The 18813-nt window shown below is 49.4% G+C and overlaps 1 protein-coding gene across 2 annotated transcripts; it reads right to left on the bottom strand.

The window, feature by feature from the left end:
* Positions 1-7563: 7563 nt before the first annotated feature.
* On the bottom strand, positions 7564-17465 carry SERPINB9 (serpin family B member 9). 2 transcript variants are annotated; one of them, XM_061147744.1, is made up of 8 exons: positions 17359-17465; positions 16526-16607; positions 15617-15807; positions 13777-13914; positions 13333-13450; positions 11907-12049; positions 10227-10382; positions 7564-10019 (listed from the first exon to the last, which is right to left on the bottom strand). In XM_061147744.1, the coding sequence occupies exons 2-8, from the start codon at positions 16566-16568 to the stop codon at positions 9615-9617; spliced, it is 1194 nt and encodes a 397-aa protein (XP_061003727.1). In that variant the 5' UTR covers positions 16569-16607; positions 17359-17465; the 3' UTR covers positions 7564-9614. The 2 variants fall into 2 exon arrangements, with proteins under 2 accessions (XP_061003727.1, XP_061003726.1); XM_061147743.1 differs by having other exon boundaries at positions 17208-17451.
* Between the last annotated feature and the right edge of the window lie 1348 nt (positions 17466-18813).

The following is an 18813-nucleotide window of genomic DNA, read 5'->3' as shown; positions in this document are numbered from 1 at the left end:
ACCATCTTTAACCCCAATGTCCAGTGCTCAGAAGGTGTATTTTAGATGTGGGTGTACAGACCACACGACCAAGGGATGACTCAGACATCTGGATCCTCGTGGTCATCAAATGAGGAATGACCTCGCTCAGCTCCTCAACCCCAGGGGTACCCCTAGGAGCCCTGCCTGCATCTCCCCCACTCCGGACATGAGACATCTCCTGTCTCTGTTCACATTCTAAAGAAAGCAGGCAAAACTGAAACCAGATGATTGCCACTAGCTGATTGAAAGAGAAAAACAAAAAATCTTAAAAACATAAACTTGACCGAGAACACTCATATGATGCAGATTAGCAGAATCATTTCTGTGCTTAGGCGCTTATTTGCTTGGAGAAACCCAAAAGAAATCATTGTGATTCTTGAAATCTGAAATCGTTTTCTTGTGACAGCCATAACAAAGTACCACCAGCTCCGGGGCTTAAACAACAGAAATTTATCGTCTCAGCTCTGGAGGCTGGAGGTCCAAGATCAAGGCGCCAGGAAGGCTGGATCCTTCTGAGCGCTGTGCTTGGCTTGCAGACGGTGTCTTCTCCACGTGTCTCTCTTATCTTCTCTCTGGGCATCTGTGCCCAGCGTCCTCTTCTTAAAAGGACAGCAGTCATATTGGCTCAGGGCCCAGCCATGTGACCTCATTTTGCCTTAACTACCTCCAAAGCCCACTTTCACATTCTGAGGTCCTGGGGGTTGGGACTCCAACAAACGGCTTGGAGGGGACACAGATTGGCCCGTAACAGGATCCCAGTGTTTCTAGATAATTTCTGCACAAGCAGACACAGCCTTGTCTTGCTAATTGAAAAAGCTTTTCTCCAATATGCTTTTTTTTTTAAATCAAACTCCTTAGACAGCTTCCTTTGAAGTATATAGCATTAAGGAGGACCAGTGTTGTCAATAAATCAACTGAATTGAGAGGTAATACCTCTACAGTTTTGTCTTTAAAAAGAAAAGAACAAGGAAAGAAAGGGAATGGGTCTCAGTAATATTAAACCACAGACACTGGGATAGCACACGCAAGAACATACTGTGAGCTGAGGGCCACCTCCTCAGACTGCTGTGGTCCTCATGCCTAAGAGCCAAATTCACACACATTTGCTGTTGCCATCAAACCGTGATCCCGGGTTTTCACAGAGTGTTTGAAAGTATTAACGAGTAGGAGTTTGGAGAGTTCCAGCTGTTGTCTCTGCAAGAATGCAAACTGCAATCTTTTCAAAAAGAAGTTGGGAATGAACAGAAGAACAATATTAAGTAGTTCATAAAACAGAGAAATAGCTGTCCAAGAAATGGGCAGATTGGGAGCGGTGAGGCTGTAGCTGCCTCTGGGTTCACCAGCGGAGCTTTTGGGGACCGAGGGGCCGGCAGGATGCGAGAACCCTGCCTCCGCAGGTGTGGTGGGATCCAGTGGAGGGGGAGAAGGCGCCGCGCAGGACGGGAGTGGCGGCGAGGATCCGGCGGAAGGCGGGTGTCTGCACTCGGACCCGTGACTCCCGGGACCTGCCGTGTCCCAGGCACCGCGCCCAGGGTTGGGGGGACACTGGAGTAGTCAGTCCTTCCTGCTCAACCGCCGGGAGGAGGGTCCTGGACGCCCGAGGATCAGGTGAGGAGGCAGCTCCCGGTGGAAGGCGGGCTTGAGTGACGGATGCAGGAGTCCCTCCCACCCATGATGTCAGTCAACAATCGCGCATGTGTGTGTGCGCGCGCGTGCGTGCGTGCGCGCTCACACACACTCAGTTGCTTCAGTCACGTCTGATTCTTTGCAACCCCATGGACTACCCACCAGGCTCCTCTGTCCATGGAATTTTCCAGGCAAGAATACTGGAGTGGGTTGCCATTTCCTTCTCCAGAAGATCTTCCCGACCCAAGGATTGAGCACGGGTCTCCTGCATTGTAGGCAGACGCTTTACCGCCTGAACCACCAGGGAAGTTTTAATAAATACACTATATATATGTAAATGCTACTATTTATCGACTAGATAAATAACAGTGTACTACTGTGTAGCACAAGGAACCATATTCAATATCTTGTAATAACCTAGTATGAAAAGGAATATATGTGTATAACTGAGTCACTTTGCTGTACATAAGAAGCTAACACAATATTGTAAATCAACTACACTTCAATAAAAAAGGAGGAAATGGCTTCAGATACTAGGGGGATTTTGGCTCCCGTGAGCACATCACTGAACAATGAGGCATGTCACTGCTTTGCTGATTACTGAACGGAAACTCATTTGCTGTTTTATTGCTGTAAAACTTATGTTTCTGTCTCCAGAATAATTAAAAATAGAACACTTTCCCTTATGTCGTAATCTCACCATTTTATGTGCAGCAGAAATATTCGTGGAACTGCTAATAACAACAGAAAAATTAAATCTCTCCCCTCAGCCCTTTCTGCCTCCCAGGCATGTATGTGTTGCTTGGATACCTCTGGCTTGTTCTGATAATAAAGGCAAGACTCTCAAGGCCTGGGGGAAAGACCAGTGTTAAAACAATCCTTCTAATCCCTAGGCTTCCCTGACGGCTCAGGTGGTAAAGCATCTGCCTACAATGTGGGAGACCTAGGTCTGATCCCTGGGTCCGGAAGCTCCTCTAGAGGAGGAAATGGCTACCCACTCCAGGAATTTTGCCTGGAAAATCCCATGGACACAGTCCACAGGGTTGCAAAGAGTCAGACACAACTGAGTGACAGACTTTTTCTAATCCCTAGAAGATGGGCTTCCCTGATAGCTCAGCTGGTAAAGAATCTGCCTGCAGCACAGGAGACCTGGGTTTGATCCCTGGGTTGGGAAGATCCCCTGGAGAAGGGAAAGGCTACCCACCCCAGTACTCTGGCCTGGAGAATTCCATGGACTGCCCGTGGGGTCACAAAGAGTCGGACAGGACTGAGCCACTTTCACTTTCAATCCCTAGAGAGTTGATAACTTTTTCTGAGATGTGAGGAATCTAAAAACCACGCTAGAAGCCAGTCAGCTTCTAAGCGTCCCAGACTGTCATACACGCAGGACCAGCTGTAAGGACAATGGAGGCCTCCACGTGCCCGGCACTACGCCAGCGGAATGCGGCAGCTGTGGTCCCTTCTGTTGGGAGGCGGGACTCATGGTCCTTCAAAGTGGGACATCCTGCATGTTCTCATTTAGCACTTGACCCGTCACTAGCCACCCCGTCCTTTTTCAGGCTCCTGAAGAGGTGGTTTTCACTGAGGTTGGGATATAATAAAGCGCACACTTGGTCTTTGTCCCCAGTTCCTGGCACAGAGCTCCTAAAACCCAGGTGATCCGAGAGGTGGAATCTTCAGCTCCACCCCCGACCTCCTTGGAAGGGAGAGGGGCTGGAGACTGAGCCAGACATGTGGCTGATGATGAAGCCCGGAGGCTCACAGGAAACCCCTAAATGAGGGGTCCCGGGGGACTCCCAGGTGGTGAACACACGGAGGGTGGTGCCCAGGGATGGTCTGGAAGCCGTGCGGCCCTCCCCACACCTGGCCTCAGCAGCTCTATTCCTCATGGCAAACCTCCTGGTGGTATGGGAAGTGCCTTCCTGAGATCCGTGTATGGGAAGTGCCTTCCTGAGATCCGTGAGTCATTCTTGCCAATTATCAAAGCAGGAAGAGGTGGGCTGTGGGAAGGCCGGAGCTGCAGTAAGCTGCTAAGAGTGCAGTGTCCTCACCTCCCCACTGGCACTGGAGTCCCCCTTTCTGAGCCCTTAACTTGTAAGAATGCCCTAACTGCAGGCAGGGACTACACGCTGAGTGGAATTCTGGACACCCCATTGGTATTGGAGAATTGTTGGTATGAGAAAGAATTTCTCAAGTGACTGTACACCTACCTCCTGTCTCAGAGAAAAGGAAGAAGAGGAATGAGTTTCTTCTCTCCCTTTCCTGAGAACAAAGAAGATAAAGAGAAGAGTGAGCAGGCCTGAACATTCCTAGGTTTTGTTTTTTTTTTGCTTTCACTGCTCCTAACTGCATGTCTGTAACTAAGTTTGCTTTTCTGCTACTCCCCCGCAACCCTGCAAGAGCTGCATTTAGCACCTATTATCCTCTGCTTTTTCCAGTGGTCATGTATGGATGTGAGAATTGGACTGTGAAGAAAGCTGAGCGCGCAAGAATTGATGCTTTTGAACTGTGGTGTTGGAGAAGACTCTTGAGAGTCCCTTGGACTGCAAGGAGATCCAACTAGTCCATCCTAAAGGAGTTCAGTCCTGGGTGTTCATTGGAAGGACTGATGCTGAAGCTTAAACTCCAATACTGTGGCCACCTAATGCAAAGAGTTGACTCATTTGAAAAGACCCTGATGCTGGGAGGGATTGGGGACAGGAGGAGAAGGGGATGACAGAGGATGAGATGGTTGGATGGCATCACCAACTAGATGGACATGGGTTTGGGTGGACTCTGGGAGTTGGTGATGGACAGGGAGGCCTGGCGTGCTGCGGTTCATGGGGTCGCAAAGAGTCGGACACGACTGAACGACTGAACTGAACTGATCCTTTGCTTGCACTTGTAACACTGCCTTCCCCTTGTAGTCACATATCAGAAAGAAGGTCACAGAGCCACCAAGCTGGCAGACTCTATTGCTGAGTTACGACAACAGCCTATGACTGGTTTTGACAAGAACTTAACACCTTTTTTCCTCATCACCAACTCCTGACCACGAGTGCACAGAACTGCCGTGAGGACAAGCTGTCAGAAGAGTGTCATGTTCGAGTGATTGTGTGAGGCATCAGGGGTGAATTAGTAAAAGGACAATTTAAGCGCTTCCTGGGTTCCCTGGGCTCCCTGCTCGTCACGAAGGGCATTTGGGGGAAATCCCATCATGTCCTGGGCTTCCCCTGTGGCTCAGCTGGTAAAGAATCTGCCTGCAATGAGGGAGACCTGGGTTCGATCCCTGGGTTGGGAAGATCCCCTGGAGAAGGGAAAGGCCGCCCACTCTAGTATTCTGGCCTAGAAAATTCCATGGACTGTACAGTGCATGGAGTTGCAAAGAGTCCGACACAACTGAGTGACTTTCACTTTCATTTTATCATGTCTTTATTCAAGAAAACTGAATTAACTAATATCTTCACTATTTTTAATAAACACAAAAAATTTACTACCTTAAAAATTTGGTTTCTTCATAGACAATTTTGTAAAGCAATTATCCTTCAATTAAGAATAAATACAGTTTTTAAAAAATCGGTTTCTCACGTTACTTTGAAATAAATTCCAAAGTGGGTTAATAACAAAGAATAAAATGACCAAAAAGCTAAAGAAAAATATAGGTGAATATTTATATGTTTTGAGTCTTCAATGACTGTTATGTTGGTGTTTCAACCGAGATACAGAATGCTTCCTGCCGTATCAGTAAACAATGATGACTCAGTCATCAGTGATTGCAGGCCTCCAATGTCGCCTGGTGAGCCCCACGGGAACTTGGGAAGGAAAGAATACCTGCCATCTAGCAGCCAGCAGACCACAGCCGCTGCCCACGGTGAGCCCTGAGCGACTCACGATGTGGAAACACCAGATCCTGGTCCCAGAGAGCTGAGGCGCACGGCACAGGAGCGACGTCAGCGAGCCAGACTCTTGCATCTCCCCAAACATGGAAAGCACTAAATTCAAGTCCCTTAACTTGGGTTATCTGGTTTTCTTTAATTTACAAAAAACTTTTGACATTGAAGACTACGGCCCTTTCTTGCAAAGCTTCTTACAGCTCGGCTCCGACTTCAGTGCGATGCTCTCGGGGTCACTTGAGATGCTGCTTCCAGGGCCCAAGTCCTAAAAATTTCCACCAAATAAAACATAACTCACTTCTTTAGGTTGCTGTTTTTTCAGTCGACAGCACGGAAGAATAAAGATGAAAAAAATAGATGGCTGGGGGAAAGCAAGATTGTTTCACAAATAATACTGAGAACTTGGCTATTCGTAAATAAACCAAGTTATATTTTCTCCTCAATGTCAACAACACACAAAAAAAATAATGATAAGTTAAACAGTTAATTGGTTTAAAAAATAGAAATATTGAAGAAAAAATAGGTGACTAATTGGTTTCTCAGTGGGAAGGTAATTCCAAGACTGAAAGCAGAAAGCAGGGTAGAAATCACTAAGGGAAAACCTAGATTTTATTACAGGGAAAATACTATTCATCAATAAAACATCACAAAGAAATATGCAAAAATATTAAGTTGGACCCCTACCTCATATCACAGATATCAAATAGATTAACAATCTAAATATAAAACTTAAAACCATAAAAGTCTTAGGAAAAAAAAAACAGCTGTAAATCTTCATGACTTTGGATAGGGCAATAGATTCTTAGCTGTGACACCAAAAATATAAGCAACAAAAGGAAAACAATAGATAAACTGATCTTCATTGCATAAAAACTTCTGTGGATCGATCAAGAAAGGGAAAATATACCCTACAGAATGGGAGAGAATACTTGCAAATCACAAATCTGATAAAGGCCTAACATCCAGAATACATAAAGAGCTTTTACAACTTGACAACAAAAAGACCAACAGCCCAATGAAAAAACGAAGAAAGGACTTGAACACACTTTTCTCCAAAGAAGACATATACAAATGTTAAAAGGCACTCAACAGCAGGAGGAGAAGGGGACGAGAGGATGAAATGGTGGGATGGTATCACCAAGTCGATGGACAAGAGTTTGAGTAAACTCCAGGAGTTGGTGATGGACAGGGAAGCCTGGTGTGCTGCAGTCCATGAGGTCACAAAGAGTCAGACACGACTGAGTGACTGAACTGAACTGAACTAGATGATGTCTTATTTAATCATAAAGGAATTACATTTTCCTTAAATCATTTATTTGGGCTCTGTATCTGTACATTATAGTGAAAGGATGTTTTAAAATGTTTTATTTAAATGGATGAGGATTCCACCCAGCTGTGATGTTTAAAGAACAGTTTGATGAGCTTCTTCCCAATGGGGTGGGAACTGTCTGTGAGAGACACAGCCCTGGCATGGTCTGGCCGGGAGGATGTGTTTGGCTCTGGGCAAATTGCTTCCATGACTGAACAGCCTTCAGTTAACTCCATCAGTCGGCCCTGGGGTTGGAGACTGAGGCATCTTGTTTACACAACAGGAAGAGCACATATCTTTGTGTGTGGAAATGATTATTGTATTATTAGTTTTTGTAATTATAAAAATGTGAAAGTTGGAAAAAAAAAGGCACTCAACATTATTAGACGTTAGGGAAATGCAGATGAAAACCACAGTGAGGTATCACTTCTCACCCACTGAGATGGCCATAATACTTTTAAAAGAAAGGAAATAACAGACATTTGGTAAGACTGTGAAGAACCTGGAGCCCTCACACAGGAGTAGAGAGCAGCCACTGTGGAAAGCAGTCTGGTAGTTCCTCAAAGAGTTAAACATGAAATCACCATCTGACCCAGCAATTTCTCCTAGGAATGTACCCAAAAGAATGAAGAGCAAATACTCAAATAAATATATATATATATATATATATGCATGTTCATAGCAGGATTGCTCACAATGAACCAAGAGTGGAAACAAAACCAAATGTCCATCAATGGATGGTTGGACAAACAAAATGTGTTCTTTGCATACAGCAGAATATTATTCAATCACAAAAAAGACCAACAGCCCAATGAAAAAATGAAGAAAGAACTTGAACACACTTTTCTCCAAAGAAGACATATACAAACGGTCAGATGCTGACATCTGCTATAACATGGATGATTCTTGAGCATATTTTGTTGTTCAGTCACTCAGTTGTGTCTGACTCTGCGACCCCATGGACTGCAGCACACCAGGCTTCCCTGTCCTTCACCATCTCCCGGAGCTTGCTCAAAGTCATGTCCGTCAAGTTGGTGATGCCAACCAACCATCTCATCCTCTGTCATCCCCTTCTCCTCCTGCCCTCAATCTTTCCCAGCATCAGGGTCTTTACCAATGACTCAGCTCTTCAAATCAGATGGCCAAAGTATTGGAGCTTCAGCTTCAACATCAGTCCTTCCAATGAATATTCAGGACTGATTTTCTGTAGGATGTACTGTTTTGATCTCCTTGCAGTCCAAGGGACTCGGAAGAGTCTTCTCCAACATCATAGTTAAAAAGTATCAATTCTTTGGCACCCAGTCTTTATGGTCCAAACTCTCACATCTGTACATGACCACTGGAAAAACCATAGATTTGACTATACGGACCTTTGTTGGCAAAGTGATGCCCCTGATTTTTAATACACATTATGTGAGATGAAAGAGGCCAGGCACAAAAAGGGTCATGCATGATTCAGCTTACGTGAAATTGCCAGCACAGGTAAATCCATGGAGATAGAAAGCAGGCTGGTGGTTGCCATGGGTTGGGAGAAGCAGGGAATGGGGAGTAACTGCTTAGTGGATACAGGGTGATGAAAAATATTTGGAACTAGATCAATGTGGTGGTTGAACAACAGTGTTAACAGACTATACACCGGTGTGTCATTCACTTTAAAATGGTAATTTTAGGTTTTATAAATTTCACCTCAATAAAAAAATTATTTAAAAAAACAATACATTGTTTTTTTAATAAATCATTTTTATTATTTATCAATTAGAAAAACTGATTTCTAACCTTTTTTTTTTAAGTCACAGAGCTTATCATCAAATTGCTTATCCATGCAACCTAAGTGGCACCCTAATGCGTAAAACACAGTCCCATCCCTAAGGGCCTTAAAGCCAGAAAACACAGACAGGCAATATACAAACAGCTACCGTCAGAGACGTGCCATCTCCTAGGGGGCAGTGAGGGTACAAAGACGTACCTCTGGTTATGCAAGAAAGGAAACAACTCTCAAAGAAGATGACGTTGGAAATGAGCTTTAAGGGTTGAATGTGATTTTTCCTGTTAGAGTTGGAGGTGGAGAAATACAGTAACATGTAGAAACGTGCGATCCTCCCAGAGGTCACATGGTCACCTAGAGGCAGGACCTAGTCCAGCCTGGTAGTCCTCAAAGCTGCCTACCTCTGCCATGGGGGCAGGACTCAGAGGTTCACACCCTCCCACTTCCTTCCCCAGGGCCTGATGCAGGGTTGGCAACATCCACGGTGAGCAGTGAATGTCAAAGAAAGATAAGATGTGCATTAAAGAGGGCATTCCCAGGCAGGTCAACGGAAAGGAAGCCAAGCTTCCACCGCAGGGGTCATGGGTTCCGTCCTGGTCGGGAAACTGGCATCCCACGTGCTACACAGCCAAAAAAATAAACACGCACTAAGGAACGTCCCTAAAAAGCGCAAGCACCAGGAGACCTATCAAACGGCTGTGACAGCTAACGGCCTGGCTGAACACTGAAACGGGCTAAGGCAAGCAGGTGACCCGGAAGAGAACCCGGTGCCACCGGAAAGAAACGCCGCAGGAGCGAGCGGGAAGGGAGTCCGCGGCCCATGGAGCGCTGTGCCTGCCATCCTACGGGATTCAGGCTGCGTCTCACATACAGTCACTGAGGTCTACTGGCTCTCGATCCCCGTCCAGGAGTCAGCCTGGGGGAGAAGCACGGGTGTGCTGGCGGGTCACTGAGGCCCGGAGCTGCCCAGGCCCCGGGGGACCCAGCGAGGGCAGGGCGGGCAGGCGCGGCGCGCGCGCCCCTACGGGGAGGAGAACCTGCCGCAGAAGAGAGTGCTGCGGGAGCCGTTGTGTCTGATGAAGAACAGGAAGGGGTGGTCGGCACAGAACCGGGGCTGGTTCACCATGCAGCTGTCGACCTGCAACATTGCGGAGGCGGCCGCGGCCTCCGTGCCCTCCTCGTCCACCTCCACCACGCTCTTGTGGGCTAAGGCGGACAGACACAGGCCTTCGCTGGGAGACATGGCCGAGAAGTCAGCCCGGCCTGACTGGAAGGCCTCAAGCACCCCCAGGCCCTGGAGCACCGACACCATGTCGTAGGTCATCTCCAGCTTAAACTTTGGGAGAAAGACTTCCACCTGGGTCTTCTTCATGGAGTGAGGCTGGGTCCAGGCGAGGAACTTCTCCCAAGTGAGATGTTTCTCCACCTGAAAGGCCAGAATTCGACTTTGGGATTCAGCAATGTCAGGCAGCCCTGAGTCTCCTCTCCCGGAGGGATGGTGCCCCCCACCTCCCCCGAGTCACCTGGAGGACAGGTGTGCCATCTCGTGCTCTGGTACCCGAGCTAGCACGCCCCAGAGCAGGAGGAGGGGCTCGAGGGCCAGCCGGGCAGGAAGGACGCGCAGGACACTCACTGAGCTCAGAGGCACGTGGTCGTTGGGCAGCAGCACCAGCATGCTCAGCTCCTCGTCTGCGTATGGCAGCTCCAGCACCTGGGCCTGCACCTCCTGGATGCGGGCAAGTCTGAACACCCCGTCCTGAAACATCATCTGCACCGGCCTCTGCTCTTTCTGCAGGAGTAAACAGATGACCCGGAATCAGACACAGATCATCGGAGGAGGCAGCACCGTCTCCAGGAGAAGCGGTGGACGGCGGGGTGTGCAGAACCCCCGATGGAAAGGGTATCTGTGCCCTGGTTAGTGCTACAAACTGTCCACCAGCTTCTCCCTGTTCCCATCGCAAGGCACCTATTGTCAGCACACTGGTGCTGGCCTGGGAAAGATGGTTCATTCAGCAAAATAAACGAGGTGCTCTGCTGTTCTCAGAAAAGGAAGTCAGATTTTCAGAGCTAAAAGATGCCCAGTAAGTATATCTGATGAAACAACAGAATCCAATGAAAATTACTGCTATTTAATTAGAAAAAAGTTTCATGAAACCTTAGAGTTTCACAGCAGTGCAGTCCAGAATGTAGACAGGCCCAGAACGCAGTGTGACAGCAAGTGTAAGGGGCCGCACGGGGGCCTCACTGGGGGCCCGAGGTTAAACTGCAGGGTGGCAGGCTTAATTCCTGCTCAGGAAGCTAAGATCCCACATGCTGTGCTGCACGGTTAAAAAAATAAAAAACCATATGGGTCTCCATGCATTTAAATCCAACTGTACCAATTCTGAAACTTTAATTGGAGGAAATAACTTTTTAAAATACAGAAATGCTGTACGTACACAGAAGTTAACTGAAATACTACCCTTACTAAATTCAGTTTTATAAGTTGACACAAGTCATCTATTAAAAAGATTAAAACAAATTTCTAAAATCCATGCCAGTTGTGGATGACTAGTTGTGCTCCCCTCCCGCTCTGCAACTAGAAGGCTGATTATTTACAGTATACTGTATTCGAAGAAAAGGGTTTTATGCCTATAAATTTCTGAATTGCATTAAAATGGTGTTTTTATAAGGGCTGGCGGTTGGGGAGTGGTTAACAAACTATTTCAATGCCTATCTGAATTGAAATTATACCTCAATGTCAAGACTAAGTCAGTTTTATTATTAGAAAGCTATGATTACTGAATTAATGATTAATAGCAAATCAAGTCTGTATTTATTCTCATTTTAAAAATAACTGATTAAAGAAATACATTTTCTTATTCTTTTGCTCTGCAGACTACACCCCATGCCCCACTCCCATCATAGTAATACCCAGATCACACTTTCCTAACACCTGTGGGGGGTTTAAATTTGGATTTCTTCTCTCTCTCTCTCTCTCTTTTTTTTTTTTTTTTTTTTTTGCTTTCTGTCTGAGCAATTTGGACTTAAAAGAAAACCTCAAGCTTTCAGGCTGAATGTAGGGTGAACACACTCATACAGGAGTGGCTTTGTGAGAAACTATCAAGGCTCTAGGAACAATAAAAAGTGCAAAAGACCGAAGGGAACAAGTGTTTTTCATACCTTCAGTTCTTCACCACTGAGTTTAAAATTTCATTCAGAAATGTGTGAAGTTTCAAATTATTATTAACCAATGATTTATGCTCTTACAAAGTTAAATTTTTCCGTTCAATTTTTTCACCAAATTCTCAGGATGTTCGAGAGTTTCCCCCACCTGGTTTATTCTAAAAGGCATCTCCCTGGTGTACTCCTTGTCGAATTTCTCACTCCACCTCCCTTTGAAGTAGACAGCGTTAACCAGAATCAGCCTGGTCTCTGCATTGATGGAGTTAGCAGGCAACAACTCTGGAATCTTACCTTAGGGAGAAGTAAAGAATACAAAGCATGATAAAAAAAAAAAAACAAAAAAAAACAAAAAAAAAACCTTGATAAGGCTCATTGGAAAATCCCGATTAGCAGTCCTCGTTCAGATTTGCCCAGTTTGGGTTGTTCTGCATGGAACCCACACACATAGGTGGCGTTTATGATCACGGTGCTTCAGGACCTCTGCAAAGTGGGTGACATGAACCACTTCATCACTCAGGGAGAAGTCTGCTCCAGGTGGGAGGAGACAGACAGGAAACAAAGGGTGGGCTGGAGAGGCTATGGCTGGAGAAGTCACATCCAGAGCCAACCTTCCAGGACTGCGTGGGGACTTGTCAGAGGAGGCCACCATGAATGGCTCAGGGGCACACCATCAGCGAGAGGATAAACTTCTGGAAGCCGCTAGCAAAGGTTTCACTACTTGATCCTCCAGACGTTCTCAGAGAAGGTCAGGTAGCACCTGAAAGGTACTCCCTTGTCCCCTGGAGATCAAGTCAAGCCTTTTCAGTGAACTAAGAGCACCCCTGCTAATTCACCCCTCCAGAGGGCAAAGAAGAAACTGGGCAAGGAAGGCTAAGTCTTGAAGGAAAGACAACCTCCTGCTCTCTGCTGTCTCATGTATTAGCAGAAACAGCATTGCTCTTAGTGGTACCATGTGTAATTGGTACAGAGGGGCCTACATGGGTCCAACATCAACAGCCATCATGGGGCCGAGGCCACAGCAGGACACCCTGGGGAACAGGAGCGAATGAGGCTCCACCCACCCCGGTGCAGTGATTTCAGTCTGCAGAACCATCAGCCTGAGATCGGGTCTGCAGTGGGCCTGCCAGGTCTAGGTTCCTCACATCTGAGGACAGGAGTGGAGGTGGGAGACAAGAAAGGGGCAGGAGGGGGGTCAGTCCGCTGTGATGGAGGGCCACAGAGACTGTGCTCAGAGGAGGCCCCGGGCTCCTTCCTACAGAGGTGCGGCATTCACTGACGCGTGAACACACGCCCGAGGGAGACGATGCTTCTCTGTCAGCTGTTAACCTGGGAGCCCAGCCTGTGGGCTTCAGCTCCTGCCGGCCACTCTGCTCCGGGGAGAAGGGACACAATGAAGTCTCTGCTGTTGAACACCCGAGCATCCGATCAAAACCTCTGTGAGTCCATTAAGGTTCAGGTAGTCCATGAGGCCCAGACAGCACGGTGCTGACCATCAGAAAGGCCAGGGACAACAGAGGAGCAGGGAGCGGGGAGCAGGAGGCGCGGAAGTGGGGGAGGCACCCGGGAGCGCTGACCTTCAGTCTTCTTTGAGACCCAAGCGTTGATCTGCTTCCTGGACGGCTCTGCAGCTTCGGCAAAGGAGAGCTGCTCCAGCTCAGCGTAGTAGAAGCGAAGACACAATTCCTTAAAGGTCTTTGGAGAGGAGAGTGGTCAGCGAGTTTCCAAAATTCTGAACAATATATATATTACATTAAAGTAATCATTAATCCCTTGAAGGTGGTCATTTCTAATCTGCTAGATATGAAAAGATCAGCATTTATAAACAGGTAAGAACTCAGCTATGAATAATTATAATGGATAAATGCATTTTAGAAATAGTCAAATTTCAACTAATGCAAAGTACAGTTAGGGAATTACAAGTTTTAGAAATCATGTTCATAAGTGTCAGTTCTCTGGGGTCTTTCTCTCACACTCCACATTTTGATCACAACTTGTACTGTTCTGTTGACTGAACTTACAGAGAGAAATTCATAGGTCTTCTCCCCAAAGATCCTGTTGGCCGTCGTGAGCAAGTACTGAGCGTCAGGCTTGTTCAGCTCAGCAAGAAGCTGCTGGAAATCTTGGTGAAATTCTTTCTCTGTGTTTAAGGAAAGCACCTATCGAGATAAGTAATTTAAAATAATCAATATTGCCCTTCAGTTTCTAAGAGTTTTGTGACCAACATTTTTTATCAAATACTTCGCAAATATTCCTAAAAGACACTACTTTTAAGTGTGGATTTAGTACATACTAGAGAAGCAAGATGGAGAAGGCAATGGCACCCCACTCCAGTACGCTTGCCTGGAAAATTCCATGGACAGAGGAGCCTGGTGGGCTGCAGTCCATGGGGTCTCGAAGAGTCAGACATGACTGAGTGACTTCACTTTCACTTTTCACTTTAATGCATTGGAGAAGGAAATGGCAACCCACTCCAGTTTCTTGCCTGGAGAATCCCAGGGATGGGGTCGCACAGAGTCAGACATGACTGAAGTGACTTAGCAGCAGCAGCAGAGAAGCAAGATGACACGGGGGAGGGGGAAGATACAGGAGAATATAAACAGAAATGGGTAAAAGAGTTGGCTTTTCTGTCTCAGTTGATTTCCCTTGTTTAAAGATGAGTAACAAGGTAGGAATGAACAGACTGGAAAAATTCAGAGAAGGAGCTGCTTTAAAATCTTGCATTCTAAGGAAACCGTAAGTGTGCCTAAATGGAGGAAAATTTAACTCTAAAGTTTACCCAAAAAAAATAAATAAATAAATAGAAAGACTCAGATAAAGGCGTTAAAATCCAAGGAGAAACGAGTAGGAACAACGACAGTGGGAGAGACCGCGCTTCCAGAGTCTGCTGGTGACCAGAGCCCGCAGCCCACAGGCCGGGAGCCCTTCCCGAGACATGCCAGGCAGCCAGGCGGAGTTCGCACCCTGAGGGCCTGTGACCTCAGCACAGGAAGGCCAGGACCACTCCACGTCACAGCAGACAACCTGAGGCTCCCCCACGAGGCTCCTCTAGGGCTCGTGGGCCGGCCTAATACACAGTGAAGTTCATCAGGAATAAAGAACCACTCTCGACACCTCAACCTTCACCCCCTCACACATGAGCTGGGAAATTATTATGATGAGTAATCGCTACCATCAAGGGTTCTCAGAGGAATGGAGAGGCAGAGTGAAGCACAAAGGCGCCCGGCAGTGAGGAGGCCCCGTGCGCACGGCAGGACCTCACCGCCTTCTGGGTGACTCCTGCACACGTTCCTCTGTCTGCTCTAGAAGCGTCCCTGGGGACCGGAGAGACTCAAGAGGGTGTTCCTGGGGCGCTGCTCGTCTAGGCTAACTAGCACCTAAGCATCGCTGCAGGTAAAAAGCCCACGCCTTTGCACCCTCTTGGCACATTTCCACTTATCCCCTGACTCAGCTGGAAAGCACGGTGGTGTATCATTGACTTGAAATACCTATTAACCTACCCTTCTCACCAACGAACAGCTGTAAGTTTTAGTACAAACATCAGTGCTCTCAAACTGAGACAGCGCTCGGCTACTGAGATCTCAAGCAATCGTTACCATTTCCTAAGCAAACATAAAACTATTAAGACAAAAGTTTAATGGTCACGTCCAGGATATTAACTGGAGAAGGATCACACAAGAAACACCTCGGTGAAGGAGACCTCAGCTCCACCCTCTGCATCTGGGCAGCCCCAGTCGCTCCCGAGGCAGCACGCGTCTGCACCCACGTCCACCCCACCCTCCCACGGGCAGGCCTGGAGAAGGGGGTCTGCAGCCGGGTGAGCGGACAGGACACGGCAAAGAGCCCCCTCTCCCGGCTCACCTGGGCCACCTGGGCAGCAGTGTCCCCTTTGGCTCCCAGGAGGACCATGGCCAGGACCGAGGAGAGGCTCACGGGAGAAAAAAACACGTTGCCTGAAGGGTCGTCTTCACACAGGGCCTTTAAGAGGCGGAGGGCGAAGGTGCCATTTGCTTCACAGAGCGCATCCATGAGACCGGGCCTGGAGTCTGAGACTGGAGAGAAAAGGCCCTCAGTAACTGCGAATCCCGTCCCCCTGACACAGGACACTGTCCTTTCAGGGTGGAACGCAAAATAGTCTACGGAGCATCCGTGTTCGGCTGCTTTGCATCCCAATAGGAAGTCCAAGGTTAAGGGCACTAACTACGTGTGGTCCCGGCAGCAGGTCAAGCGGCTGAGCGCCTCGGGGAATGAACAGCAATGGCTGACGGGGCCACGCACACACACAAGCAAACGTACACACACACTGCTGGGCTCCTGGGAGCAGTGAAGTCCAGTCCTTTCCCACTGAGAAGGGGGAGGACAGGGCCAGACAGGAGGAGGGGAGAGGCCCCACGTGAGAGCCTTGTCGGCGCTCTGCCAGGTCCCCACAAGGCCTCGTGTATTCTTGCACATACTCCTGAGGAATCCCTGGGAGATGTTCAGTTACGAACCAGCCCAGGCCTCCCCATTTTCCAGCTGATAGCTGAGAAGTGTTTGAGAAGCTGAACTGAAGCCAGAGAGGCTGGAATCCGGGAGGAACTGGGCTGTGAAGCGAGGAATTTCCACCCACAGTGGCTGCTCCGTCCGAGCCAGGCCTCAGGGTCAGCAAGTGTCCCTGAGCCCCGACCCAGCTCGGGGCGCCTGCCCTCCGCTCTCCGGCACCCAGGGACCCTCGGACACGGCGCGTCGGGCCCAGACACTGTGCTTTTATTTTGCAGTTTGTTTTCTCACCAGAACCGGGATTTGAAGGTTCCCTCCTTTCTTCCATCAACATCCTCCAGCGGAGACCGAGCCTGACACTGGAAGCCACGTTCTGAGGGACACAGGAGAGGAACGGACTAAAAACAGGGGTTCAGGAGAGGACAGTCAGGGTGACGGGGTGCAGCCTGGGCGAGCACTGAGGCCGTGGGAGAGGCAGGGGAGGTCAGAGGGCGTCTGGCAGGTGGGCGGGGTGCCCCCAGCCCACCTGAAACCAGGCATGGCACGGCCATCAGCCCCCAGCCCACCTGCTGCCATCCTTCCTTGGTAGCGAGACCCTCACTCCCACCACGGCGGGCCTCAGGCCCTGAGAGGACCCCGTGTCCTCCCGGCCCGCTCCAGCCTCCCACAGCCACCACCAAGCCTCGCCTCCTGTCTCCTTAAAGCTCTCCAGCCAGGCTGGCCCGGACCCTGCGTCTGGTCTGGCCCACATTCTCCCTGCTGCTGCTCGGAGCCTGAGAACAGGAGTGTCCCCACTCCCCACCTGTTCCCGCCACCGCAGCAGACAGAGGCAGTCCTGACCCTTCACTCGGGCCCTTGCCTGGCCCCGCCCTGGGGCTCAAACACACTTGACCAACAGGGCTCGTCCTCCTGCCAGACCGGAGAGCCCCTTCAGCCCCTCCGAGGCCCTGTGACCTCTGAAAGCTCTGCTTACCCAGCTCCCCATCCTTCAACCAGGCAGTCACCCTTCTGCCTCCAGGCGGCAGCGCAGCGGCTTCTGGGTCCCCACCTTCTAGACTCGCACTGAGCCCAAGTCCCCGCCGGCGCTCCCCTTCAGCTCTCTCTCGCGCGGGGGAGGGGCTCACCTGCCTGCCTCCTCAGCTCCAGAAGCTCACAGCTCCGACACGGAGTGGCTTTGGTCCAGAGGGCCCAGGGAACATGGCCCGAAGGGCAGGGCCGCCTCCAACCCCGCCCCCGCTACAACTTCCAGGTTCCGCCCACCGCCCTGGGAGCTCCAGTTCTGCAGAGACGCAGGCCTCCGGGATGCGGGGTTCAGTGTGGGTTGACCGAGGCCTCTGGGATGCGGGGGTCAGGGTGGGCGGGCCCAGGCCTCAGGAATAGGGAGGGGGGTCAGGGTGGGCGGACCCAGGCTTCCAGGATGCGAGACTTTTTTCAAAGTCTTTATTACAGGATCTGACTTTCAGTTCTAGTGGAGAAACAGAGTTGGCTTCTGACAAGCGCACCTCAACAACTCTGGGTAACCCGTCAGAGCACCATCTCCCACCACCACCGAGGTCTGTCCCTCTTGGCCTCCTGACTCTCAGCCCAGTGAGTCCTGTCTGAGTATTGTTAGCAAAAGACCGTGCCTGCAGCTCTGCCTGCGGGCTCTCAGATGCCTTTTCTCAGCAGCCCTCAAAGAGCAATGCTGAGCATGGCCCTGTTCTGCAAAGGTTTCAGAACTTTGAAGGCCTTTCTCCCTCTAAACTTGTTTCTTCCATGAGTGCTGCATCCTTCCATAATGAAGACTGTCAACTCAAACACCAGGGACGTCTCAGCGTCTCCCACGAGCGTGGCCCTGGGCTGGGCGCTGGGCATCTGGCTGAGACACGACCTCCGAGCTGAGGTGCCTCACAGGTGATGAGAGACCAGAAGTGCTCAGAGGTCCTTCCTAGATGTCATGAGAAAACTTCTAGATGGTGGCAGCCACACACAATTCCCCAAGAAAGTCCCCAGCATACCCTTCACTCCGGACGGCCTTTATGGAGGAGTGTCCGTGTTCTGTATGGTTCCCACTAGGTGACCAGCCTTGCTGCTGCTGCTAAGTTGCTCCAGTCGTGTCCGACTCTGCGACCCCTTAGACGGCAGCCCACCAGGCTCCGCCGGCCCTGGGATTCTCCAGGCAAGAACACTGGAGTGGATTGCCATTTCCTTCTCCACTAGGTGACTGGCCTTAGGACAGCCTCATTCTTTTCACTTGATTTTGTGTCCTTAGCATCAACTGCAGTGTCTGGACACATTTCTAAAGGGATGGTGAGGCTTCCTGGGGGATGCGATTATGCACAAATATTAATGCTCTTCAGCCAGACGCAGAGGGAAACAGCATTTTAGATGCGGCTCTTCCCGGAGATGTCAGAGGAAAGGTCCTCTGAGAATGACCGGGGTGGTTCCGGGAGGTGGTGGTGAGGGGCATGGGGATGTGTCCTGGAGGGGATTGAGGAGCAGACAGTGGAAGGAAGGAGCCTTGAAATCCAAGCCAGGCCAGATCGGGAAGGGCCTGCACCCAGCACACGGAACGCAGAGCAGGCACCCGGGGTTTCCGT

This window comes from Dama dama, chromosome 7 (assembly GCF_033118175.1).
Source record: "Dama dama isolate Ldn47 chromosome 7, ASM3311817v1, whole genome shotgun sequence".
Lineage (NCBI taxonomy): Eukaryota > Metazoa > Chordata > Mammalia > Artiodactyla > Cervidae > Dama > Dama dama.
The sequence above is the reverse complement of the archived record's forward strand: the minus strand, read 5'-3'. Positions and strand labels throughout refer to the sequence as shown.

Coding starts and splice junctions, on each gene's coding strand:
- SERPINB9 (XM_061147743.1), bottom strand. Junction 13,915..15,616: donor CTGCTGCCCAGGTGGCCCAG/GTGAGCCGGGAG, acceptor TTATCTCGATAG/GTGCTTTCCTTAAACACAGA. Junction 12,050..13,332: donor GGTCTCAAAGAAGACTGAAG/GTCAGCGCTCCC, acceptor CTTCTCCCTAAG/GTAAGATTCCAGAGTTGTTG.